Source organism: Biomphalaria glabrata, chromosome 9, assembly GCF_947242115.1.
Source record: "Biomphalaria glabrata chromosome 9, xgBioGlab47.1, whole genome shotgun sequence".
NCBI lineage: Eukaryota > Metazoa > Mollusca > Gastropoda > Planorbidae > Biomphalaria > Biomphalaria glabrata.
In genome coordinates this window covers 9,692,464-9,719,433 of record NC_074719.1, presented here as the reverse complement: position 1 = coordinate 9,719,433, position 26,970 = coordinate 9,692,464, and the positions used below count along the sequence as shown (strand labels likewise).

Genomic DNA, 26,970 nt, shown 5'->3' with positions numbered 1-26,970 from the left:
TGTTTAATAATCCTAGCAGACTTGACAGATTCTTCCAACTTTCTGCTTGTCAAGAAAATAGAAGACATTCCAGATCGATTGTCTGTGGCGACATCCTACTGTCATTCCACTCAAAACGTATGTAGTATAAAAAAAAAAAAATTTCTTCGCTTTTGCTTGTAGCTGTCAGAGCTATCATAGCATCTTCTGTTCCCTGGAAATCAATGACATGTTCTCCTGTAGTAAAGTTGCTAATGCAGGCCTAATGGAGGACAGATTCTTTTTTAAAATTCTGAGAAAAAAATCATTTTCAGAAGGGCAACAGCAAATAATCTTAAAATGTGTTTACAGTACCGGTACCACATAAACGTATTGGAGAGGTTCATAAAATTGAGCCAAAAACAAGCAAACGTTTCTGGTGTATCCGGTGTACAGAATAAGGAAGTATGGATACTTTCGACTTTTTAAAAGCTATTTTAATTAATTTCCATTTAGCACTATTAGAGATTTTCATACCTGAAGGGGAATCTATAAATAGCAACCTTTTTTTGTGTGTAAATGGTGAACATAAAAAAGTAAAATATTAATGAGTAAAGTATTTTTAAAATATTATAATCATTTGTGTGCATTAATCCTCACTGTAGAATCAAATGTCTAGGCTCTTTCGCTTGAAGCACAAAGTAATTCTTATTCTATAGTTGGCAACAGAGCTCTTTTAAATATGGCTTCCCTGACACGGTTTAGTTGGTCTATTTCAAAATCTCTCCCTATCTTCCTTTTATCTAGGTTCCATTATATTGGCACCGCATTTCTTCATATCACGTTGTCTTCTTTTTCTTTCTTACTGCATTTGATTGCTGGAAGAGTGTCAACGTGATCTTCAAAAGTCAAAGTGCAAACAAAGAGCAGATAACTGGGAATAAGCTTGGCATAATTATCCCCAATAGATAGTACTTACAGAACATTGCGGGGGTTGTTAGGAGGGTTTGTTTAAGAAATGGGGGTAGATGGAGTAGGGCAGATAGTAGGGGAATCACGTACGCTCACACACATACTGACATACATTAAGTGTTTAACCATAATAATTTTTACAGAAAAGGACTTTTTACAAAGTCACTCATTGTGTCTGATAGGTAAAACGTTTGTACACCTGAATTCTCCAACACCCGATCTAGGATCAAGTTGAAATTTTGCGCTATTGTTTCTTTTACCTGACAACATAAGAGTCAATTAAAAAAAAAATAACCAGTTAGTTAATTATATATCGGTGATTAGTTGTTTTGTTTGCTATCTTGAACAAGAGAAAGAAATCGTACTTGAGATATGTTGAATTATTCCGTTTAATGAACTCTTGAGACTTGAACCCTAAGTGAATTTTGTTTATGCATTTAAAAACGATCATGTAAACATTCAGCTAGATACCCCCTTCTTCCCTCCCCTTCCCCAACTGGTCCAGACAAGTGATAAATCATAGCGCATTGAGAAAACAAAACAAAACAATTGGTAAAAGTATTTCTAATCCCTCAGATTTATTATGTCGAAGTCTCTCAGTGCCATAATTACAAAACTGATCCAAACCACGTGATACAAGTGTACTTAATAGAAGCTTTGTTTTGTTTTTTAAAGTATTTTTTTAAATGTGTTTCTTGTTTTCAAAGTAGAATTTCGCACCAGAATAAAGATCAAATGGCAGTTCATGTGTACCCATGTAATTTTGGCTTATTTGTTTGTAGACGTGATTCTCCTACGTATGGACGTGAAGTGTATAACCAAAATGTTCTGTTATTTCAATACGAAATAAATACAACAGGGTGAACTACGGCGTAGATAAAGAACTAATGTAATTATCGATTGATTTGTACTATACGACCTTCCTGTTTTCAGTCACATGATAGTACGGTAGACATGAAGGCGAGGGCTCGTCGACATTAGTCCAAAGCTTATATCAACTTACTCTTTCTGTTGGTCTGGTACTAATGTTTTTACGCGTTATTTCTCCCATTTCCCATTTTCTGATCAAGTTGAAACTTGGAACAATTATTCATTGTCCCTAACGAAACATGAATCAATAAAAAAAAATTAACCAATTGATTGATTAATTACTGGTAATTAATTAATCTGGTTTGATAAAGAAAAAAAAAGCAAATAAATTTTACAGTATTGAGATATACGGATGTAAATATACACTTCTTCCCAATAGATAAGTTTGTTGTTGTTTTTCATGGAGTATTTTTTATATTATGCTTGTTATTATTATCGTAGAAAGAATTAAATTTTCATTTTCTGGCACTGCCAGGGTCGAGCTTAGTTAAAGGGAAAATAAAATTATTGTAGTCCTATTAAAAGTGTCCACTGAGGAATTTTCTGGTGAAGAGACAGGTCTGCAACAGTACCGCCCTCTGAAAGATAACGAGGGTCCTCTTAGGCAGTGGTTCTCCAACTTTATTGACCCCATTGTATAATCAAAATGTGCCCACGGACCCCTAATTGAAAAAGCTACATATATGCCTAGTCTATAAGTTACAAATATAAAACAACAACGTGTTTTTGAAGGAGTGTTTATTGAGATTATAACTCGCGTTAGAAATAAAATAAAATTAAAAAAACAACAACAACAAATAATGACTTGGATAAACGTGATGAGACTTCACGAGTGTGAAATGTTTGTAAGTAGCTACCGCCAATCTCAACGAGCACTAATTTCTAGTTGTTTTTTCTTTTATTAGTGATGAGACTCATTACGACAATGAATCCACGTTGTATCAAATACGAAGACGGGAAAGCAGTCAACAATTTCTAAATAATGACCAGTAATGCAGGATATCACATTGGAATCTTCTTTTGTAACCAGAATTTGTGGTATCTTTGTTAAATTCAAGGGCCAAGTAATAAAAAAAAAAAACTTGACAATTGGGTTAAGTTTCTCGTTTGTGCATATTTCAATAAGCTTTGTGATTTAGATCTAGATTTCGTCCAAGCGCCAAAGGGTTCAGTCGGAGATATCTAAGTAAATAATGTCTGCAAATCTTTGGTTTAGATCTTTACGTCGTTAAAGAAATAGTATGCAATAGACAGTATTAAACAGTAAGGAAGGGCGAGTTGATTATTATTATTATTATCCGATCGGACAAACTGGCTTTAAGTGAATAATTATTTTTATTTTATACAATTTTCATCGTCTCTCGGACCCCAGGACCACCGTTTGAGAACCACTTCACTTAGAAATGATCAGGGCTTTGAATGTGTCTTCGAAGTCATTTATCACTATCCCCTCGGTTGGTATAACCACATTTATTAATATAATTATTATCGTTGTTATAATAATAATTATATATTATTATTATTATAATTATTATTATTACTTTAAACTTGAATCAAGAGCTATTCTCTGGTCAGTGCTATGAACAAAATTCATTAAAGAGAAACACAATTCATTGTAGTTCCCTTAGCAGTATCCACTGATGATGCTGTGTCTCAGGTCTGCAGTAGTGCCGCCCTCTGAAAGGTGATGAAGCCTCGAAGATGTCGTCTTAGTTGCTTAATCTCAAAGGGATTTGTAGGCTTTGACTTCTACTCACGTTTTAACGCCTGAGTGCTCCCTATCACGGCAGAAGTTACATTTTAAAAAAGTATTTCTTTACATATTGTGGCTGAGTAATAGGGCGTTTCATTGTAACCTAATGGTTTCAAGTTCAGTTCTCATTTTTTTTTTTTGCGAGCTTTTGCATTTCTTTAATTTAGGAGGTCACTAAGAAGGATTTATTTTGTTGTATATGTTACCTCTCGTGGTTCAGTGGTTGTTTGTTTTATTTGTTTTTATTTATATGTTGCCTCTCGTGGTTCAGTGGTTGTTTGTTTTATTTGTTTTTATTTATATGTTGCCTCTCGTGGTTCAGTGGTTGTTTGTTTTATTTGTTTTTATTTATATGTTGCCTCTCGTGGTTCAGTGGTTGTTTGTCTTATTTGTTTTTATTTATATGTTGCCTCTCGTGGTTCAGTGGTTGTTTGTTTTATTTGTTTTTATTTATATGTTGCCTCTCGTGGTTCAGTGGTTGTTTGTTTTATTTGTTTTTATTTATATGTTGCCTCTCGTGGTTCAGTGGTTGTTTGTTTTATTTGTTTTTATTTATATGTTGCCTCTCGTGGTTCAGTGGTTGTTTGTTTTATTTGTTTTTATTTATATGTTGCCTCTCGTGGTTCAGTGGTTGTTTGTTTTATTTGTTTTTATTTATATGTTGCCTCTCGTGGTTCAGTGGTTGTTTGTTTTATTTGTTTTTATTTATATGTTGCCTCTCGTGGTTCAGTGGTTGTTTGTTTTATTTGTTTTTATTTATATGTTGCCTCTCGTGGTTCAGTGGTTGTTTGTTTTATTTGTTTTTATTTATATGTTGCCTCTCGTGGTTCAGTGGTTGTTTGTTTTATTTGTTTTTATTTATATGTTGCCTCTCGTGGTTCAGTGGTTGTTTGTTTTATTTGTTTTTATTTATATGTTGCCTCTCGTGGTTCAGTGGTTGTTTGTTTTATTTGTTTTTATTTATATGTTGCCTCTCGTGGTTCAGTGGTTGTTTGTTTTATTTGCTTTTATTTATATGTTGCCTCTCGTGGTTCAGTGGTTGTTTGTTTTATTTGTTTTTATTTATATGTTGTCTCTCGTGGTTCAGTGGTTGTTTGTTTTATTTGTTTTTATTTATATGTTACCTCTCGTGGTTCAGTGGTTGTTTGTTTTATTTGTTTTTATTTATATGTTACCTCTCGTGGTTCAGTGGTTGTTTGTTTTATTTGTTTTTATTTATATGTTGTCTCTCGTGGTTCAGTGGTTTTTTGTTTTATTTGTTTTTATTTATATGTTACCTCTTGTAGTTCAGTGGTTGTTTGTTTTATTTGTTTTTATTTATATGTTGTCTCTTGTAGTTCAGTGGTTACTTTGTTTTATGTGTTGTCTATGGTTATGCCTGAGTTAGAAGTGGTAAAATATGTAGGTCGCAGCTAGGGCTGTGTAGCCACGGGAAATACTGCATTCTTTATTAATCTTCGGACTCTAAGACAAGACTTACTATTGTGGTTTAGTGGAAAGATAATATGTAGGTCTATAGATCATGGTTTTGACTGTAATTTAGATATATTCAGTTCGCTGAGTCTACCCAGACCTATGGCGTACTTGATATTTGTCCGGGGAAATTAATGTTAATGTCTACATGGCACTATCGCTAATCGTTGTAAACATTACTAATTGAACACTTTACAGTATTTACAAGATGCAATCCCTTTATCACAAAGGATAGCGTCCCTTATTCCGTTTGGCTGCCAGGTGTCACTCTCCGCTAAAAGAACAATACAGGAAAATAAGCGTGGCGTAAAACACACCCAATATTCTAAACAACATAACACACAGAATGGAAAACTGCTTTCTACATTATTAAACAAGCAAGAAAACACGAACACACGACACTCTGTATCTGTCAAAGTAATCAAAGTGCAGATCCTAAATGTTTTCAGAATCGGAAGCTAAATATAACAACAAAAGTTGTATAAATTCTGTAGTCTTACTAATGAATATTCTGCCAATGATGTTTAGATAATTGAAGGATGTGTTTATATTGTAATTTGACAAAATTATATGACAAAAAAAAAGCGTTGCAAATATTGGAAATAAAAACGTTATAGCCATCATGCAGACGTGAACATTTTAGCAATGTATGATGCCAGACTAACGTATGCCATGCAAGTAGGCAGGGTAGGCACTGTTCATTTCCTGGCAGTGTTTGTAATGTCAGTAGGTACTGTTCAATGCGTTGCAGTGTTTCTAATGTACCTAAGCACTGTATTATTCCTGGCAGTGTTTCTAATGTAAGTAGGCACTATTTAATTTCAGGTAGTGCTTGGAATGTCACTAGATCCTGTTTAATTCCAGACAGTGTTTGAATGTCACTAGATCCTGTTTAACTCTAGACAGTGTTTGAATGTCACTAGGCCCTGTTTAACTCTAGACAGTGTTTGAATGTCACTAGGCCCTGTTTAACTCTAGACAGTGTTTGAATGTCACTAGGCCCTGTTTAATTCTAGACAGTGTTTGAATATCACTAGGCCCTTTTGAACATTTTAACAAAGTGCAGGCAGTGTTTCCAATGTTAGTGCAAGGGTTAATTCCAGACAGTGTTGAAAATGCCACTGTGGGATATCGATTTTCAACCCGAAGCTTATGCATGCCAAAAAAAATCTCCTTGTTCATATAATATAAAAAAAATTCTTATAAAAATATTCACACAAACATGCAAAAGATTGTTCTTGAAGTAATATCGATTGATTTCATTGTTTATAATCTATAACTGTCAAACTAATTGCTCATCAATGATACAAGTGTGTGATTAGTTAGTCTCTTTCATCCCCGGAGACTGCACGGTGGTGTGCCCTTGTTTCTTCATGAATAATTTCACGTGTTTAGCATAACAACAGGCCTTTAGTTACGTCACAAACGTATAAACATGCATAACTACACTCGCTCATCCACACACATGTCCCGAGACTCATACACACCTCCAATACTCACCAACTCACACACGCATATGTACACAGCATTCAACACACGCATATGTACACAGCATTCAACACACGCATATGTACACAGCATTCAACACACGCATATTTACACAGTAAACAACGCACGCATCTATATATAGTAACCAGCATACTCATCTAAACACAACAACCAACACACGCATGTATAATCAGACTCAGAATTATCAAGATCCACAGACTCATAGGTAATACACATATTGACTACGTCACAAATAAGTCCATAAATTCATAGACTCGTAGAAGTTCACAAACATGGGGGCGCGGTGGCTGGGTGGTAAAGCGCTTGGCTTCCGAACCTGGGGTCCTGGATTCGAATCTCGGTGAAGACTGTGATTAGGGTGCCCCTGAGTCCACACACTTCTGTTGGGTACCTGACTTTAGTTGGGGAAAGTAAAGGTGGTTGGTCGTTTGTGCTGGCCACCTGACAGCCTGCTCATTAACCGTTGGCCAACGAAACAGATGAACTTAATTTAACCTCATCTGCACTATAGATCGCAAGGTTTGAAAGGATCTTTAGTTTTTTTTACTTACATAACAAACACACATGGATGGCTGCCTGGTCGTGCGGTTTGTGCGCTGGACTGTCGTTCAGATTTATCGACGGTCGAGGGTTCAAACCCTGCCCGCTCCCATCCCCCGTCGTCCTGCGGGAGGTTTGGACTAGGAAGTATACTATCTTCAACTCTGAAGGAACATCCGAAACATGTAAAACATTTTACAAACAAACATTCCTGAACATATCAACAAATTCATAGACTCCTAGTTAATTAACACATTGGTTATCTCCTAAACATGTACTTAAATGGTTTCTCTCGTCTATTGAACATTTTATTTTTATTTACCGCTAATGTATATTCTAGAACAACATTCCCTACAAATGAACATTTTAAAATTACATATAAACAATAAATGAACATTTAAAATTATATTCACAACAGAAGAACATTTGTTAACTGAATGTACAAAAGGTGGAAATTTAAAATTGTATTCAGTACTAAGAAAAAGTAAAGTTCCCCTTTCAGACCGTGTGGTCTATAGGGTAGTTTCTGTGGCCTACAATTAACGAGGACGCCATGTGGCCAGCACAATGACCAACCGTTTTCACATTTCCCCAGTGGACTCAGTGGCTCCCGAAGATCCCGAAATTTAAATTATCATTCTTCACCAGGTTTCGAACCACGGACCCCCGGTTCTGAGGCCAAGTCTCTTATCTTATCTTATCTCCCTTTTATAAATAAAACAATATTTATCAATTACCACTATTAATTTTATGATTAAGTTGTATGATTGATTTGTATGATTGATTTGTGTACTGATTGATTTGTGTACTGATTGATTTGTGTACTGTCATCGACTACGACGGAGTGAATTAATATAAACATCGAAAACAAATGGCGTTATTTCTTAGTTTACTGTGTCTCGGTTTAGATCCAAATCTGTCCCAGGTCTGGGTCTTGATCTACACTAATACCATAATACACTTTAGCGGGATTCAGTTTGCCCACCTCGGTTTCCATTTCTATTCCAATATTTCCCGTGTTTTACTGCTAAATGTTTTTACGTTAGGCCGTGTGATAGTCAAAAGAGCTGAGTCGAAGGCTCTTCGAGCTCTAGGCGTGTAAGCCTGCTTGAACAAACCGTTCTGTTTGGAAGAGGTCCAAGTCAATGCCTATGTAAAGCATTGCTATTTCCAATATATCTGGCACTCCGGGCGCATGGACTAGAATGCATGGCCGAAGGCCGAGTACACCGGGAACCTCCGCCATTTTCCTAACCGTGCGGGATTCGCCATTAGTGTAACGGTTCCTTGAGGAACGGCGCATGCATTATCGACAGGGACGTGGAAGATCTCTTTCAGCTACGCACCGTGCAATGGGAAAGCTCTCGCATTCCCTTGGACACTCCAACATGAGTTTTGTTTTGCTATTCATTTAGCCTAATTACTTCCTCAAGTAATCCTTTCCACCCGGGCGCCACGTTGAGGCAGAATAGCATACCCGAGTTGCGTTAGGCCTACTATATCTAGGGTTTATATCAGTCTAAGCCACAAATAGTCTTTTCAGGTTGTTATAATGAGCATCAAAAAGGTGGCAACTATTTCTTGCTTGCAGATATAACACGTCCACAAGGGCGGCAACCCACATGAGGTGGGGGATCACATTATGTGTGCGTTTATAACTACATAGGGCTTCACAAAGTCCTGTTCACAATCTGATCAGCCTTAACAGTATGCATTTTTCAAACATTAACACTCTAAATATTACGACATTAAAAATTAAATATTACGACATTAAAAATAAACAATAAACAACCGCTATGGGGACTGTGAAACCTAATGCTTAGGTATTAATTCTTTTAGGTGTACTATATGGTGTAACTATATTTCATATCTTCTATGATTATTTCGAAACATATAGGGCTATCTTACTTATGTTTCATTAATATTAACCATTATTATAATGTATTCATATACAACTTTCAATCATATTACAATTCTAATCATACCAAATGAAGTAATAGTTATGCGCCTTATAGAAAGCTGAACTACGCTATAAAATTGGTCAATGCCATTATTTATTAATATCAGAATAGTAACAATGAACACTAGCCCATCCAGGACGTAATTTTTTCTGACATCTATTTACAAGCAGGGCCCTGTATGAAACGGATTGCGCGGGGCCCAGTCTGTATAGAGATAAGTGTAATGTCAAAATTAAGATTTTGTATAAGAAAATTCATTCGACTTTTCAATTAATTTTTATTAAATGAAAGTTGACAAAGCCGGTTTTTTTTTTATCTCGCCTACTATTGGCACCCCAAAATGACAATTTTGTCTATTTTACAGGAGATTTTTAATGAGTTTTCAGGAGCTTTTAATAATTTCAGGATATTTCCAGGACTTTTTCATATATTATGCAATTTCGGGAGATTTCCAGGATGCCTTGGAAAATTAGAGGCCGCAGAAACCCTGTTATTATATATAAGTTATAAAGGTTTAATTCATGAATTTACACCTAGAATTAGCGCGGGGCCTATGAAAGTGCGGGGCCCACTGCGGCCGCTTAGGTTGCAGTGGCCTAAGGTCGGCCCAGTGTACAAGTATATGAATGTGTGACACTAAAAATAGCTTCACTCAAACATGTTGCTCTGACCTCGGTGTGTATGCACGCGAGAGCATGGCTATGCCAGTGCACGTGAATGTGTCTGTGTGTGCACATGGCGCGAGAGCTGGAGTCGCTATGAATTAGACAAGAACAAAAATCGATTCCAACACAGGATCGATGTGAGCAGCCCAATTCTTTTTTTTTTTTTTTTTTTTCAACCACTTTATTTATTTTTTTCAGTATTGATTTCTGACAAGAGCAGATAACCTACTCGGAAAGAGGTCAAGTGTGAATATAAGGATAGAAAGTGAAGATTTTTTTTTGCTGACAGAAGAGAGTGTTGAAAATGGGCCGTATCCACCACATCCAACAATTATAAGCTATCAAATATATTTAGCAGACTTAGGGCCTTGGGAAAAGTTCTCATCATTACATTTATACAAGAGACCTCATCGCCCACACAGACGGAACAAGCAAAATACAAAAGAAAAGTTATTTAAATAAATAAATAAAAATGAATAGATACAATGTAGTAAGTGTATAAATTCGTTTGGATCAGTCGTGTAATTAAATGTGTAGTAAATCTCATCTAACAATTATAAATCTGTGTTTTTACCAATCGTAGGCTACAGATGTAGGCCTACTAATGTTAGTCAAATTTAATTAAATGATTGATCCAGACTAATTGGTACAATTACACGTTATATAAGATTTGTTATATATATGTATTATAATTTAACATATACATACTTTTTTTTATTTTGCTTGTTACTGAATTAAGACATTCATATTCTAATACATAGATAGATTATATTTCACACTTAACTTTTTCTCTCCTAATTGACGATGACAACGTTGGTTTTGACTCCCATTAAACTAAATATTGATTTTTGGATTTATAAACTTTAATTTGTGTTGTGTCATAAAGAGCATGCATTCTCCTATATTTCAATACCAACTATAACATATTCTGATGACAAACAAAACAATTATTGAAGTTTAACCCTAACAGGATAGTGAAATACAAATAAGCAAAACGATAAATACTATCGGAACTAGACAAATAATCACGGAGAAAAAGAGTTAAAATATACGGGTGTTAAACGAACACGTGCACATCATTTCGCATACTTGGTTTACACAGTACAGGTCAAAGGTTATGTAGTCTCTAATGGCCCTCAAGGATATTCGGTCCCATTCGGTGAACATCTTATACCACATGATGCATAAGACAAAATTAAGTCAAAACCACTATTTAATCAACTGATTGAGATTGATTCATGTTGTTTTGGTTAGGAAGAAGCAATAAATTGTGTAACGTTTCAACTTGATCCGAGAATGGGAAGTGTTCACAATTTGTAGAAGTCTGACAAATAGAGTGACTTGATATAAGCTGTGTGAAAAAGATGAGTGTACTTGACAAAACATAAGTGGATATGTTCTGTTGTCACAGAGAAATAAATAAAATACTGTAGACATCGATAATAACCATTAATGAACAGAGACTTTGTGTTGATATAAGTAGACCATAGACATAAATAAATATATGTCTATGAAGTAGACATTGAAGACTATCATTTTATTTCGTCACATCCTTTTAGAGTACTTTCTCACAAAAACATTCACAACAAACAATGACGCAATATACACATATTATCACAGGATACACTGTGCACTGCTTTTAGTTCCTTGATCTCCCCCTCACGTATCTCTTACTCAGTTCAACCATTAGGGCGCCGCACTTGATCTGTCCACCATCTACTTCCATTCCTCTGTCTTCTTTGTTTGTCTTAAATAGAATCTCCTTCAATGACAAGCTCTTCCTTTCGTTGACGTTGTCTTCCTATCGATTTCTCTTCTTCTTTTTCCTGGTACTGTTCCCTGAAGGAAGGTCTTTGCAAGCCCTGAGAACCTTGTGATATGGCCATAATTTTTTAGATTGCGTTTTTTTGTTTGACAGTGGTCATCGTGGGGCATAAAAGTCGTTGTGATCCTGTTTCTTATCTTTTCATTAGTGACGCAGTGTTTATACATATAATACTACATGACACAACAAGTAGAACTTAATGACGGCGGGGGTAAAAAAGTTCCATTGGTTTTTTTAATCTTCACATTCATTAGCTATTAAGAGAAAAAATAATATCTATTACTTGTATAAAGGAGATATTGTCTTTAAAAAAATATTGTAATGTTTTTTTTTTTAACTGCCTAAGTCAGTATACTGATACAATATTGATATTTTTTATTTATCGAAGGCTCGTTTGACTCCATCTCTGTTGATAGTGTGACTAGTCAAGTGGTGAGATTGAACTGTTGGATGAGGGGGGAAACAAACGGTTTATTAGATTTATTTGGATGCGTGCAACACGCAAGGTGTGAGAACAGAAGCGTTTTTTTGAAAGGTCGTCAACATCAAACTCTTTGTTGTAGATGAAAAGTGTACTATTAGCTATGACAATGTCCAGTGTCGGTGTAATAACCCCCCCCCCCCCCCAAGCCCCATCTCCCTTCTCCTATGTTTCTCAGTGTGCGTGTTTGTCTGTTCTTAAAATACGGCTACTGTCATTATTCCTTCAGATTCTTGTACTTTTACCGTCTGAGACTGAATGCCGCGTCAAGCTGTGCATGTTAACAGAAGCTGAGGACATTGCCCGATGCCTTTTGTCCAAATTACATGAACCTATTTACTAACAGAGGGTGAGCTGTGGGTATTTACAAGTATTATGGAAAGGGTATAAAAAAATATATCTTGAATATATTTATCTATAGCTAGGAAAAAGCAAAAAAGAATTAAAGTGCAAATTTCTTTCTTGGTTTATCTGTTTCAATGGTCAATTATAATCACCATAATCACTATATCTTTTGTGTTTCCAATAGAAAAACAGGGTCTCAACAAAAAAAAAGCCTTTTTTCTAGTGATGAAAAGAAGAAGCCGGCATGAGTGCTTAATGTCCTTGATATGATAGAGGCTAATGCTAAGCGAAGCTAATTAAGTTTATGCAGAGGCGTACTGGGAAGGCAAGAGGGAATCAGGCGCCAGTAATGCTCACTAAGCCTCTGAAGTTCGTGTGTTATGCATAATATGCCTAAGATATTTTGTGTCAACATTTACGTGCGCCGACGCTGCATCAATGATAGACAAACACATTGCTATAACACATTTTCCTACTCGTCCTGCGGAAGACACGCCCTTTCCTTGCGTTTTTGGATTTAGCTTCAAAAGTGATAACATCTTAGCTCAAATCTCGTGCCGGTCAACATGGGATGGCGGCGGTCTGGGTTTGAACTAGAGGCAATGGAGATGACAGTCCGTGGTACTCCGGAGCGCATTCCACAAGAACTGTCAGCCATCCTATGAATGCCCTACGTTAATATCAACACTGTTAAGACATTTATGTCCTCATTTATTACTATTTCCATTATGTTATAATTTAACCACTTAACACTAATTCACACCTTTCGAGTACTTGGTGCTAATAACTATCATGGCCAACTGCATTGTCTTGGCTCTCGACGAGCAACTGGCCAACAAGGACAAGACTTGGCTTGGCTTACGACTGGTGAGTCAATAATAGGACTCTTCATTTATTCAAATCTATTAACTTTTATAAAGTTTAATTCAGTTATTTAGGTCAGTTATTCAGATTCCAATTTTTTAATGTTTACATATTCCTAATGCCACTATTCTAGGAAGGGACAGAAGTCTACTTTTTAGGAATTTTCTGTGTCGAAGCATTTCTCAAGATTATAGCCTTAGGATTTTGCTTACATAAGGGATCTTATTTACGAAACATCTGGAATATCATGGATTTTGTTGTCGTAGTTACTGGGTAAGATTTCTTTAGCCAATATCACAAAAGTTAGATCTATAAATTCTATTACTTTTTAAAATTAACTACTAGATGAGTAGATCTACAAGAATTATTGTACATTTAAAAATAGATAAAATAGCTAAGTAAAAAGGTAATACCAATCTATACATAAAAGAGTTCTCACAACATCCATTCTGAGCTTAAAAATGCGAAACTTTTATTAATAATAAGTATAGGTATGTGAATGTGACAATGTCTAGTTTTCCCACCTCGCTAGTGATTTAAAGAAACTTAAGCACGATGTCTTTCTAGAATCTAGTCTGTGTGTAATCTAGACTTAGATTTAGATCAACATAGATGATCAAGATCTAGATTTATATAGCCAACATACTAACATAGTACATCTAGATCCTAGTCTTGGCAAGATCTAGATAATAGATTGTAATTAAAGTCTAGATCTAGACTAGGAGAATCTCTATATTATATTTTTTATTTTTTAATTTTGTTTCAAGTTTCTCCCTTAAATATAAAAGGTAGATTAGCCTCTTGCTAGATTGGATCTAATTTATTCTAAACATCAGATTTGTAACTCCATTTTGTATGCACTCAACTCATTGTAAAACAGCTCAGCACTTTAAGGGTTAAATATAATTATTAAATTAATTATAAATTTAGAATGAGTTCTGAATGTGTCTATATTATTCTTATCATTGTTTTAAATCTTTTATAGATCTACTAAAGATTGATACTAATCTTACAACCTCAATTACAGGTGGATCGATTATTTTTTAGATTCTCTAGATGAACCGATCATCCGAGCATTGCGAGTGCTTAGGCCATTAAAACTTGTCTATGGTATTGAAAGTGAGTGTCCACAATACCGAATCCTAATAGATCTAGACCCCATAACTCTCCAATATATATATATAATATATATATATATATATATATATATATATATATATAACTTCTCATGTATATATATATATATATATATATATATATATATATATATATTGGATATATATACATGAGAAGTTTTTTTTATAATTTGTGCTCCAGAGGATTGGGCATTTATTTATTGTTTATTTACACAATTTCTTATACTATAAATATTTTTTTTATTTTTTTACAATGTTATCATATTATTTAAAATGTATAATTTAAGGAGTCTAAATGCTTGTTAAAAATATATATTGCCTAAAAGATGTTATCATTTGAATATCTTTAAATTTTATAAATAGAAATACTTAGTGTTATATTTGAACAGACAGAGCAATACAAATACACTAAGAGGTTATCTTTATTAAGAACATGCATTTTCAAAGATTAGTATATCATCTAAATTTTTATTTTTATTCATTGACATTTGTATCAACGATTACTCTTTAAGTTCTGTTTAAAATAAAATAAAATACTTTTTTGTTTTCAAGTGTTCATTTTTTTATTTCACAATATCATTTGCAGCCTTAAGATTTGGTCATTAGTTTTACTGGTTATGGTATTTGTTTCATTTATTGTAAAGCACATTGAATTACCTTCACTACACATAAACTTGTATCACCTCAGGGAAATTCTGGTAGGCCTATCTAACACATGGAGCATCTAATGATAAACTGCTCTAAGTTTCTACCAATACTGTATGCAATGTATGTTATTAATATTTTGTTTTCAATTGTTTGCATGTTTTTCTAGTTCTCATCATTTATTTTATCTTTTTTGTTTTGTTTTTGTCTTGTTCATTACCATTTTCCTGCCCTTTGTTTTTAATTTCAATATTAAAGTAAATAGTTTAAAGATATAAATTACATTTATGCATTAAAAAAAAATAATTTTTTATTCCTTTTTTTATTCTTATGAGTTTTATTTAAAATGAGCTAATTTATTATGCATAGAACTATATTTTCAAATTTAAGCTAGAAACTGTTTTTGTAAAAAAAAATATTTTTATATTATTAATTTGCTTTATTTAGGCAGGCCTTTGAATCTATATATAATTATAATATATAATATTGATAGGTTTATATTGTATAACACAACATACATTTCCATAATAAAGAAAAACTTTTAATTTACTATCTTTCTTGTAGAATTTCTTTAAATACAATAAATACATTCAGGGAAACTGACTATATTATGAACTATGAACAACACAGCTTTATATAAATTATTGTTTTTTCTTTATTCTAGAGAACATATATTTTTAAAATATAAAATATAATAATGATTAAATTATTATTTCTTAAATCTTAAAATAGCATCTAGTGCATATTCGATTGTCATATATATATCTAAATTTCTTATCACATTTATAAACGTTTTCATTTACAGGTCTACAGGTTGTCATGAAGTCCATCATCCGAGCTATGGCTCCTCTGTTGCAAGTTTGTTTGCTTGTACTCTTCACTATTCTCATCTTCGCTATAATTGGTTTGGAGTTTTACAATGGAATATTTCACAATGCTTGCTTTAAATTAGGAGTCCTTTCCTTTACAGAGGGTAAGTATATTCCTCTGTCAGCACATGCTTCCAAATCATTACTAGCGCTTACTAGTATGTTCTACAAAGCCTGCTATAAAATTAGAAATAGCAGTCGTATATCTATTCCACAGTGACTAATACATACAGAATAAAAGTAAAGTTAAGATATGCCTAGAAAATTTTTAGTCACATATAAACAAAAGTGCCTTCTTGTATTAAAGGAGCATGTACATATTTTCAAATTAAAATTGTTAGCTGCATTTATTTTAACCCTTAGACATTACACAACTTCCGTTCAAGAGGCATAGAAATTATTCATATTATAATACTTAATATAATACTGGGCACAACAGAATGAGACAACACTTGTTTTTGGAAGCTGAAAATTGTGACTAGCATAACATGTCATTGTGAAATGAAAAACCTATAGAAGAAAAATTTAATGGAGAGTTGCTGATCTGGAAATTACAGCCCAATTCATTTCAGGTATATACGACTAGTTATCTGAACCACCCAACATGATGAAGAGAATGTAGAACTTTAAATAGAGTTTATTTTTACAATACATCTTGCTTTCTGAGAAAGCATAACAAGAATATAAAATTCAATTTATCAGTCTTCAGGACATGCTACAATAGAAGAACTCAATTATCCCATAAGAGCGGGATAGAATAAGTGCCTAATTTCCTCATTGTCTGATTTGCAAATCATTTTATCATTTTTGATGAGTTATAAATTTCAATTTCAACACATTTCTAACATAATGTATAGCTCATATATATAAATATATTATATATATATTATGCTAATATATATATACACACACATATAGGCCAATATATATGTGTGTATATATATATATATATATATATATATATATATATATATATATATATAATTTTTATCTATTTATTTATTTATACCAGAAAATATAGATCTTGGTGACGAGTCAGAAATACGTCCCTGTTCACCAGATAGCTCATCAGGGTTTCAGTGCCAGGCAAATATCTCCAACTGCTCAGCTGGCTGGGAGGGCCCCAACAATGGCATCACAAACTTTGATAATATTGGCTTTGCAATGCTTACAGTGTTTCAATGTATTACAAAGGAAGGATGGACAGATGTCATGTATTATGTGAGTTTGGTTGTAGCTGTAATTATGCTGCCATTATTTACCCTTTAATAATGGTAATTTGTAAGTTTTTTTTTAGTCATCTTAATGTAACAAACATTTTATAAAGAAACGTGTGATGATCTAAATGCATGTCTTATGTATGGCTCCTTCTGGATGCACCGGAGGAATAACTGTTGTTGGTTTTTTCTTGAATCTGGGCAGAATCTTGTGTGACTAAACAGGCTGATAGTGGAGTGTCAAACTTTGCCCTAGTTCATGCAGGAGAAGACATCTGTCTTAGGGCTTTCCAATAGGTCTGCTTTCTTCCTCTTTGTCTTCCTCTATGTAACATTCTGATTGGTCGAGACCTTAAAAATTAATGATAGTACTGATACATTGGTAAAAAAAAATTGTGCAATAGAAGGTTAAAAGAAAAACCTTCTTTCTCCAGTAATTTTCATTGGCTTCCTATCGCAATAATTCAAAGTTTTAACTCTGGTCTAAACAGTTCTTTGAGAACAATCTTGACATTATAAATTAAACATAGAGACAATTGTGTGGTAATTAAAATTACCAGGGATTGAAAGAATGTGTGTGTTGTGGGAATTGGATTAATTAGAAAAAGCTGTCAGCAATCCTGGCCACATAACCCTGGATTACGTCTGGCTATTGATAATACAAAAATGGATTATTGTTAAATAAAGGAGACCTTTACTTTTTTAAATCATCATATAGTACTTTTTAAAAAAACATTTTCTTGTTATTAAATGTGGCTTTATTTTTTTTTTCTTTCTAGGCCAATGATGCATTAGGAGGCAGCTATAATTTCCTGTATTTTGTACCTCTAGTCATTATAGGTTCTTTTTTTATGCTAAATCTTGTGCTTGGTGTGCTAAGTGGGTGAGTTCCCTTTTATTCTTTTATATAATTTATTAGAATTACATCTTCCCTAGTGCCATTAGAGAATGGAATGGGTTGGCTGAATCAGCCAGGAAAACTAACGACTTAGCAGAGTTGAAGTCATTGATTAACATGCAGGACTAGATTGACACATGAAATGCGTAGGATGTTATTATCTTCTTTTTTTTGAAGTAACATCTGTAATAAGATAAGATCTGTGCTGTGCTGATAATTTGAAAATGAAAGATTTATCTTAAATAATAAAACTGAAAGAGCATGTAACTGTTTCTACTTCTAGAGAGTTTGCCCGAGTCAGAGAAAGGGTAGAGAATCGTAGAGCATTTTTCAAGCTTCGCAGGCAGCAAGAAATTGAAAGAGAGTTGGATGGATACTTTGACTGGATTTGTGCTGCTGGTAAGAAATGACCTGGATTTATTGAGCGGTACAACAAAAGAGAAGAATTTAACTTTAATACATTTATCATAGAATACAAAAGTTGGGCTGTGACCTAATGCAACATTAAGGATCAACAGAAAGACACAATTGGGATTGTTTACATTTGTAAATATATAAAGATGCAATTCTGTGAAGGACATCTAAAATATATAAGAAATGTCTAAGCAATCATTTTTCTTTGTTTCCAGAGGAGATAATACTCAATGAAGACAAAGTTCCTCAAGAAGAAAAAATAAAAATTTTCAAAGGTCAGTTCATAGAAAAGAGATGTGGCGTTAGTGTTGAAGCCCTTGGCTGCTGAACTGAGGGGTCTGAGATTCAATTTTCATTGAAAACAGATTTTTAATTTAGGGATGAATGCTTGAAATTTCTGGAATAAGGTCACACAGTATACTAAGCTTACTTTTGTATTGATTATTGATATGTGACATTTTATATTAAATATCAATATGGGACATTTCAAAGGGAAACTTTACTTTTTTTTTTTTTTTTCAATGCATACAAAATCATGTTATTGAATATCCCTTTTAAAATATGAGCAAGAACTGGAAACCCTCATTGAGGTCATTTATTACATCAATAAACATAACATTTATCCAGTTAGTTATTCTAGTTTTCACATTTGAATTTCTCTCGTAGTGTTATTTTGGGGTAATGAAGCTATGTCGGTAAGTGAAGATTTGGATTCAAGCTGGCTAGTGCGCTTTAGTATAAACTTGTCCAACTTTTATTATTCCCCATCCATATAAATGTTTTACACCCAATTATTAGATAAAACCATGTAGCCTCTCTGGGTGTTTACTATGGAAATCCAATTTAGTGAGAAGCAAAGAAAAGTTACGTTTGATATATTTGTAATCTATTATGTCTATTATCCATTATATGCGAGTCCAAATGCAATATTTGATGCATCTGGTTAATAGGCTGTTTGAATGATACACAATTGCTCTGCCTTTTTTATGAACTAATTATGAATTAAATCTAGCCATTTAAGTATTGATCTGAACATGGTACACATAAATTATCTACAGCTAGAAAATCTGCTTTAGCCAGAAAGTTACAAAAACTGCGAGCTGAAGGCAATGGGGAACAAGTTGACAGTGATTTCTCTGTTGTCATTTCACCAGGTACTTTATTGTTTTTCCCATCAATAGTAATAGAAATATGTATACAAGGACTATCAAAGAATCCATGAATTAGAATCAAAATTGGTGACATACTCTAACTGTTGAACCAGTTACTCTTTGAGATGAAATAGATCCAGCTTCAGGGTTAAGTAATCCCAACTGATATTAGAGAAATTGTTTATCTTTATTGAAGTCTCACTGATTTAGAAAATAACCTTTTAATAAGCTGCTCAATCATACTAATTGAACATATTGTTTAAAGCTCTTTGCATGACTGCAGGCTGTGTGACAAGAGAGGATGAAAGTCTTGATGGCTGTCTGGCCTGTTCAATGAGACATAGTCCTAGGTTAAATAGCTATCCCCTGCTAACATTTGGGATGTAATTATCTTTAAATTTGATGGAACATCCTAAACATGTAGAATAAACAAAACTTTTTTTTGTTTTGGTGAAACAACTAGTCATGTAAATCATACATTACAATAGTAGTCTCAATTTTTACAATGTTATTCTCATCATAGACTAGATGACTTAGTCCATTTGACTCCCAGTGGAGCATAGGGCCACAACACTACTTCCCTGTTCTGGGCCATTCCCTCAGTTGGGTCCACGCCCATCCTACCATGTTTGCAATTGACAAGGGTAATACAAAGACAATGTACTTCGAAACATCCTTGTATCCTTTTCTTATCCTTCCTTACCCATAGTATTTTGGCAGCAAGGGAACACAGTAGACTGACTGGTGAAACATCCTTGTATCCTTTTCTTATCCTTCCTTACCCATAGTATTTTGGCAGCAAGGGAACACAGTAGACTGACTGGTGAAACATCCTTGTATCCTTTTCTTATCCTTCCTTACCCATAGTCCAGCAAGGGAACACAGTAGACTGACTGGTGATTCTGTCATTCCGCCAAGTGTATTTCAATGTATACATGTAGAATCTGCAATTTATAATTGGGTCCAGTCCTTTTTTTTTTGTCTGGTATTGTACCATGTAGGATAGTTTTTACCAGGCTGTTGGATATTGTCAGGTTTGCAATTAGTGGACTGATTCTTTCTATAATTTTGTTCTTTCTAGGCCAGTCATTTGACTATAAGTACTAGTCTACCTTTATTTTCTTCTCTAGATGTCACTTATAATGGAAAGAATGCTAAAAAGAGAAAATCCAGTAGTAAACGTACAGCTTTTTGGCAGGCTGAGAAAAAATTGAGATTTTTATTACGTCACATGATCAAAAGTCAAGGATTTTATTGGACAGTCATAGTCCTTGTGTTTCTCAATACCATCACTGTAGCTTCAGAGCATTACAATCAGCCATATTGGTACTCTCAGTTTTTGTGTAAGTTTAACATATTAATGTAGTACTTGATTAAATATTCATTTATGCACATTATTTGTAGTCTTCATTTGTATCAAACATTTACACCCAGAGCTGCACAAATATTTTCATTCATTAAAAAAATATTTTAATAGGAAAGACTTTATTATAGCTTGAGCAAGAAACTAAAGGTTTTCAAATACTTAGCAGGGATTAAAAGTTGTAACATAATAAATTTCTTTTTATTTAGACAATTGTGTGATAAATGAAAATAGAAACAAATAGATAAATGAGGCCATGTGTGACTACCAACAAAATTTAAATAGACAATATTTTTATTATGTTGTTAAGTAAAATATTTATAACTATGTTGTTTTGTTTTCTGTACAGATTATTCAGAATTTGTGTTTCTTGGAATATTCATGCTGGAAATGTTTATCAAGATGTACGCACTGGGTTTTAAAATTTATTTTCGCTCAGCGTTCAACAAATTTGACTGTATTGTAAGTATACGCATATATCATGTTGATCTCAGAATTTGTTCACTCAAAATATACGTTTTTAGTTAGTAGTGTTTATAGTTCGGCAGTGGAGTTTTTTTAGTTAAATGTTCATGGTAAAAACTGGGATTTTTCACTATCCATCCATCCCATCCCAGGGGCGCTACAGCCCATGGAGGGCTCTGGCCCGCTTCAACACATCCTGTTATTCAGATCTCTGCTGGGCCTTTTGTCTCCACGCCCTAACCCTAGCTGTTGTAGATCTGCCTCCACATTGCATTCAAGGTCTGCTTTTGGGTCGCCTGACTTTTGTTTTTTGCCTGTATACAATTTTCGTTCCTCTAACCCTAACCCTGACCTGCCCAACGTAGTCTGTTCTTTTCAGTCTGCATGTTAAGATTTGTGTGGGTAAACAAAAAAAGCTAGTTGAGGATGTTAGTCTTTGGGTTAACCAGCTAACCAGTATGAGATTCTAATAGTGTTAAAGGGAAACTTTATTTATAAGTCTAAAAGCTGAATAGCTCCTGTCTGTAACCTGTTCTAAAATTTCCCCTCTAAAATCTAAATACCCAAAGAGCAGGTGTAGTCCATTCTTCCTACAGTTACAGCCAATTGTTAGAGATAATTTTTCTCCCTATTAGATAAGTATCAGTGATGTGCTGAAAGCTAGTGCACTTAGGTTTTCATACACAGACTATAGCTCCATATTTCAGTAATATACATTAGAGATGTTTAAAATTGTAGTTTCTAGTGAAAGTCTTTGTACTTGTATTTTTAAAATACTGCAGTTATAAACCCACATTATTTGTACTGTTTCATAATCTATTGTTTTTTTTTTCAGGTAATTTTTGGTAGCACTTTTGAAGTTATTTGGTCAGAGTTTAAGAAAGGATCATCATTTGGTATTAGTGTATTGAGAGCTCTTCGATTGCTCAGGATTTTCAAAGTTACTAGGTACTCGTCTCCTTGTCATTGAACTTAGTGTGTGGCTTTTTAAAACTGTTTCTATCAAGCTACATCTATTTTAATGGATGGGAGAGATTTTTTTAATGCTAATAAAGTCTGTGCAGTAGAGTATTGCTAAGTAAATGATTAGATTTCAGAGAAAACATGGCATCAAAATTGAAACATTGACTCATATCATTTAGTTTGTATTTCAATGTGCTTATTACTCACATATGTCTTGTTGAACTTTCTAAACTTTACTTATGCAAAATTTTATATTAGGTTTTGAATATAATATATTCATATAAATGTAAGTTCACTGAATACATAGAATTAGAAATCAGAGGTAATTCTTTAAAAAATACTGTCACTAAATTGACCACAAAATATTTCTCTGCTTATTTATTACTAAACTTCCTTCAATTAGCTTTCTGCTGCTGAGCTAGCTAAGAACAGAAAACTGGCATCTTTCTGCTTTATACATTTATGAAATAATTTCTACAATATTGTTCTGACATTGTTGTATTCATACCAAATACTAAGGCAATGAACCCATAGAATTTGATATTGAAAATACTTCTATTAATACAAAACTTGTTTAATGTGCTACATTGTTGTTATATAATGTTACCCACAAGCTCTATGGTTAACTGGCTTCAATTACCTTATAATAAAAGCACAACAGCTATTTTATATTTCTTGATTAGGCCCTCAGAAAATTAAAATTATACAAAATGTTAATTCTATTTTTATTAAAGTGAAATTATATTCACATTTAACGAGTACTTAAAATAATATCATTATTTATTATTAATTATTGAATCTCTTAATTATTGAGTTTTATTTTCTACACTATTCTCATGATGGTATTCATACAAATTGGATGTGACTGTTGAAACCTAAATAGTCAAGATGACGAGAGATATTTTATTGTTCACAGATATTGGTCGTCCTTGAGGAACCTAGTCGTCTCCCTGCTCAGTAGTATCAAGTCTATCCTCAGTTTACTGTTTCTCTTGTTTCTGTTCATAGTTATCTTCTCTTTGCTGGGCATGCAGCTGTTTGGAGGAAAGTGAGTTGTCTGTTTCTTAAACACTATTAACTCTTTCTTTCCTAACCGACGATACAAACGTTGATTCCATCAGAATGTGGTAAATAATTACGGAGAGAAAGAGTTAACTGAGTGTTAAAGGTTTTGGGGTGGGGAGAGTGGAGTCTTTAAACTAATGTTAAGTATTTCTTTGCTACTCTTCTGCATCTGGGTAAACCATCTTAGTTCTACTATATACTATTTAGGACCTAAGTGTCAACATAATTGTTTAAGATTAACTGATTCTTGAAATAAAATTGCAAGAAAAAAACAAAAGCCTATTCTTTTTGACAGCATGAACTTTGATGATGGACGCCCTTCTTCAAATTTTGATACATTTCCGATTGCCTTACTGACAGTATTTCAGGTATGTAACAAATTTAATTCAACTGCTTAGACTAAAATTGCTTTGCACTGATGGGGATTAGCTGGTAAGTCAGTTTTTATAAGTTACCCATTTATTTTATAAGTTACCCATTTCTCTTTCCTTCTTTGTTTTTTTTTTTTTCAATTCTGACACCATTTTACCAGACAAATATCCCTGTTTGTAGTCAAGTGCAAAAGCTAAGTGAATTAGGAAAGAAAAAAACAACAACATTGTGATGAGAATTTTATATTTTATAAATTTAGTAACTTCATATCTATGCTAGCCAAATGTTCATGTTCCTATAAACTGTATGTTATAAGCTCATTTTAAAAGTGATCAGTCATATGAAGAACTAGAGTGTTACATTTCTACATGGGTTTTAAAAACTATTTGAAGGGAACACATCTGGAAATAACTTTTTCTTCTTGTATGAACGTATAAAACTTTTGGCTTTGAAAACTGATTACAACATAATGTTGTCTTTTGACGCATACTTGTAACTTTGATTCAATAGAAAGACAATTTAAATATTCAGAATTATATATTGTCAGTGCTAACATTGAAATATGCATTTACATCTTGATCTAAAATTTCTATATAATATTCTAAATAAAAATATAATGTATTATTTAACATGTCCTAACGAATGTCCACATTATTGTTATGCTTCTTGACTTCAGATCCTGACTGGAGCAGACTGGAATGAAGTCATGTATAATGGTATTAATGCTCAAGGTGGAGTAGAGGGTCAAGGAATGTTCTATTCAATTTACTTTGTGGTCCTCACATTATTTGGTAGTTGTATCCTTTGGTAGAAAACTTCCAGTAGCAATTGTACCAATTTATTAATTACACTTATTGAGGCCCCAATCATCAAGTTGGATAAACTAACAAATTGTTAGATTTTTATTCAAATCTCTCTTTTTATATCGTATGAAAAATATTTTTCTGACTTAAAATCTCAGATACATTGTTGAATGTGTTTTTAGCCATCGCTGTTGACAACCTGGCAAATGCCCAGGAGCTGACTGCTGCTGAAGAAGCACAAGAAAAAAAGGAGGCTGATGTATGTCTTTGTTTAAACTTTATAAAGCAAACTTTTTCTCTTATTTCAAAATAAGCCAAAGTTATCACAATACTTAAACATTTCTTTTTAGAGACGTGAAGAGATTGAACAACAGTTGGCAGCTGCGGCTGCTTCTGATGATAACAACTCTGCTGCCAACTTGGAACAGTAAGCATTCTTTGTGGTGTAACAAAAGTTGTTTAGAGTATTATACCTTTTTTTTTAGTTTGAGATTGTGTTTTAAAATTTAGTTTCATTATTGCAAAGTTTTGTCTTTAAAATTTGATGTTTTTTCTGAGCAAGAGGAGCTATTAGTTTTTTTGTTTTTTTTTTACCTTTATAAAAATACTGTTACTTTAATTAACCTCCATAACCCTATTTCAAATATTGTAGTAATGTATAAGTACTCTATCAAGGACTAGGATTACAATCCTACAGATGCCCAACAGATTTTTGTGTACCTTTAATATTCAAATGAACTGTGAGTAGTCTTAAAATACTGTCTGTAAAAATGTAATCTTGGTCCCTTGGCTTGGTTTCTCTCAGCTATACCACACATCCAGTTATCTAGTTTCATGACTTTCAACTGTTTTAATCTGAACTCTACTTGCTACCATCCCCTGTCATCCTGCAGGAGATTTGGGCAAGGATGTAATTATTGTAATTCTCTTCAAAAATTAATGGGCATCCGCAACATGTAAAACATTTTAAGAAACATTTTGTGATAACCATTACAAATTACCGTTCATAATGTCTTAATGTCTGGCTGATTTCAGAAACAGAGTGGACATTAACTTGGCACAAGACAAAGTTGACACAAAGTTAGCCAATGTTGACAGTAAGATAGCACATTATTGACTTCTTAAATACATAATATTGAAAGATAAATAGCTTTTTCTATGTTCACATCAATTAGTCTTTACCATATAAAGTGCAAGCATTAAACATGAAGTATTTCCAATTCATGTGGACATTTTTTTTTTTCAGCCCTTGCAAAACGTGCCAAAAATCAGAATGAACCTGGAGGTACTGTTGATTTATTTTTATCAAACAGCAATTTTAAACAGTTTAATTATAGTAGTCTCAAAGCTTGCAGCACACAAAACATTCTTCAACTGTTGTGTAAACATAAACAAAACAGATATTTGGTTTGTCGTAGCTAAAATAATGACGTTGTAATGAAATTATTGACAACCAGCTTATACTAAGCTATGTTGCAGTAATATGTAGAATTTTACTTTCAGTTGTTCTATTGTTAGAGGATTAGGAAGCTAGAGCAGATACATTTCCTGATCAAACTAAGGAATAATTAGTTGCTGAGATTCTTGCACTTATTGCTATAAACATTGTTATACTTTGTTAAGTTGAAATTTCAAGTGATGCATAGTAGAATTTAATGTCCTTACTTAAGCTTATGATTTAAAACTATGTCTAAAGAAACTTGAATGTTAACGCATGTCAACTTCCTATAATTCATGATGGGTATATTTACTATGAACTTAAGAATTCTATATAGCATGTGTTTGAACTGTCACTATGCTTGAAACTCCCTGTTCTAGCCAATCAAGGAGAGAAATCTTTGTGCAATGTCTCAGTGCTGCTCTGTGCACTCAGAAACAGTTCAGCTACAGATTTAAATTGAAAACTCAGCAGCTTTCATCTTGAATCAAACTCATTATCACATTTCATGTTTTATTCCATTTCTCCCAATGCCCTATACCTAAACAAATGAATGATACAAAGCCTTCTTTGCTTAACCTATATGCTATATATGTCTGTGTTCTGTTGTATTTCAGTGTTGGCCAAAGCATCTGTTAGGTTTAACAAAGCTATCAATATATTCAGTGGTAAACCAAGTAATGCCACATTTCATTATCCAGAGTTTAGGCTAGACACTCACCTCTTATTTTTGGAACTAGCACTTCTTACAGGAGATCAACTTGGTGGTGGAACTTTAGATAAGACTATTTGAGTTTCCTCCCTTTTAAATCACTTTTAATGAACACCATTTTTCATTGACATTTTTACATTCATTTTCTAACTAGTACTTTTCTTTCATTTATTTTTACTATGATGAACTTAAAATTAAAAACAAAAAATAACAAACTGGTATTAAAGTAATGTCCAGAAAGCA

At 33.4% G+C, this 26,970-nt stretch overlaps 1 protein-coding gene across 7 annotated transcripts in view; it reads left to right on the top strand.

Annotated features, from left to right (window-relative positions):
* LOC106051036 (voltage-dependent calcium channel type A subunit alpha-1-like) overlaps positions 1 to 26,970 on the top strand; it is a 70,671-nt gene that overhangs the window by 21,821 nt on the left and 21,880 nt on the right. For 3 of the 7 annotated variants that reach the window (XM_056042096.1, XM_056042093.1, XM_056042091.1), the window contains exons 1-20: positions 12,168 to 13,219; positions 13,350 to 13,489; positions 14,244 to 14,335; positions 15,803 to 15,970; positions 16,879 to 17,087; positions 17,863 to 17,966; positions 18,265 to 18,380; positions 18,611 to 18,670; positions 19,454 to 19,549; positions 20,677 to 20,889; positions 21,259 to 21,371; positions 22,210 to 22,322; positions 23,254 to 23,385; positions 23,698 to 23,770; positions 24,451 to 24,571; positions 24,736 to 24,836; positions 24,928 to 25,004; positions 25,613 to 25,674; positions 25,824 to 25,862; positions 26,633 to 26,692. In XM_056042096.1, coding sequence (XP_055898071.1) covers positions 13,145 to 13,219; positions 13,350 to 13,489; positions 14,244 to 14,335; positions 15,803 to 15,970; positions 16,879 to 17,087; positions 17,863 to 17,966; positions 18,265 to 18,380; positions 18,611 to 18,670; positions 19,454 to 19,549; positions 20,677 to 20,889; positions 21,259 to 21,371; positions 22,210 to 22,322; positions 23,254 to 23,385; positions 23,698 to 23,770; positions 24,451 to 24,571; positions 24,736 to 24,836; positions 24,928 to 25,004; positions 25,613 to 25,674; positions 25,824 to 25,862; positions 26,633 to 26,692 — 2,164 coding nt within the window. In that variant the 5' untranslated portion in view covers positions 12,168 to 13,144. Of the gene's footprint in view, positions 1 to 12,167; positions 13,220 to 13,349; positions 13,490 to 14,243; positions 14,336 to 14,865; positions 15,121 to 15,802; positions 15,971 to 16,878; positions 17,088 to 17,862; positions 17,967 to 18,264; positions 18,381 to 18,610; positions 18,671 to 19,453; positions 19,550 to 20,676; positions 20,890 to 21,258; positions 21,372 to 22,209; positions 22,323 to 23,253; positions 23,386 to 23,697; positions 23,771 to 24,450; positions 24,572 to 24,735; positions 24,837 to 24,927; positions 25,005 to 25,612; positions 25,675 to 25,823; positions 25,863 to 26,632; positions 26,693 to 26,970 lie in introns of those variants that run through there. The other 4 variants (XM_056042098.1, XM_056042099.1, XM_056042092.1 and 1 more) reach the window with 3 other exon arrangements.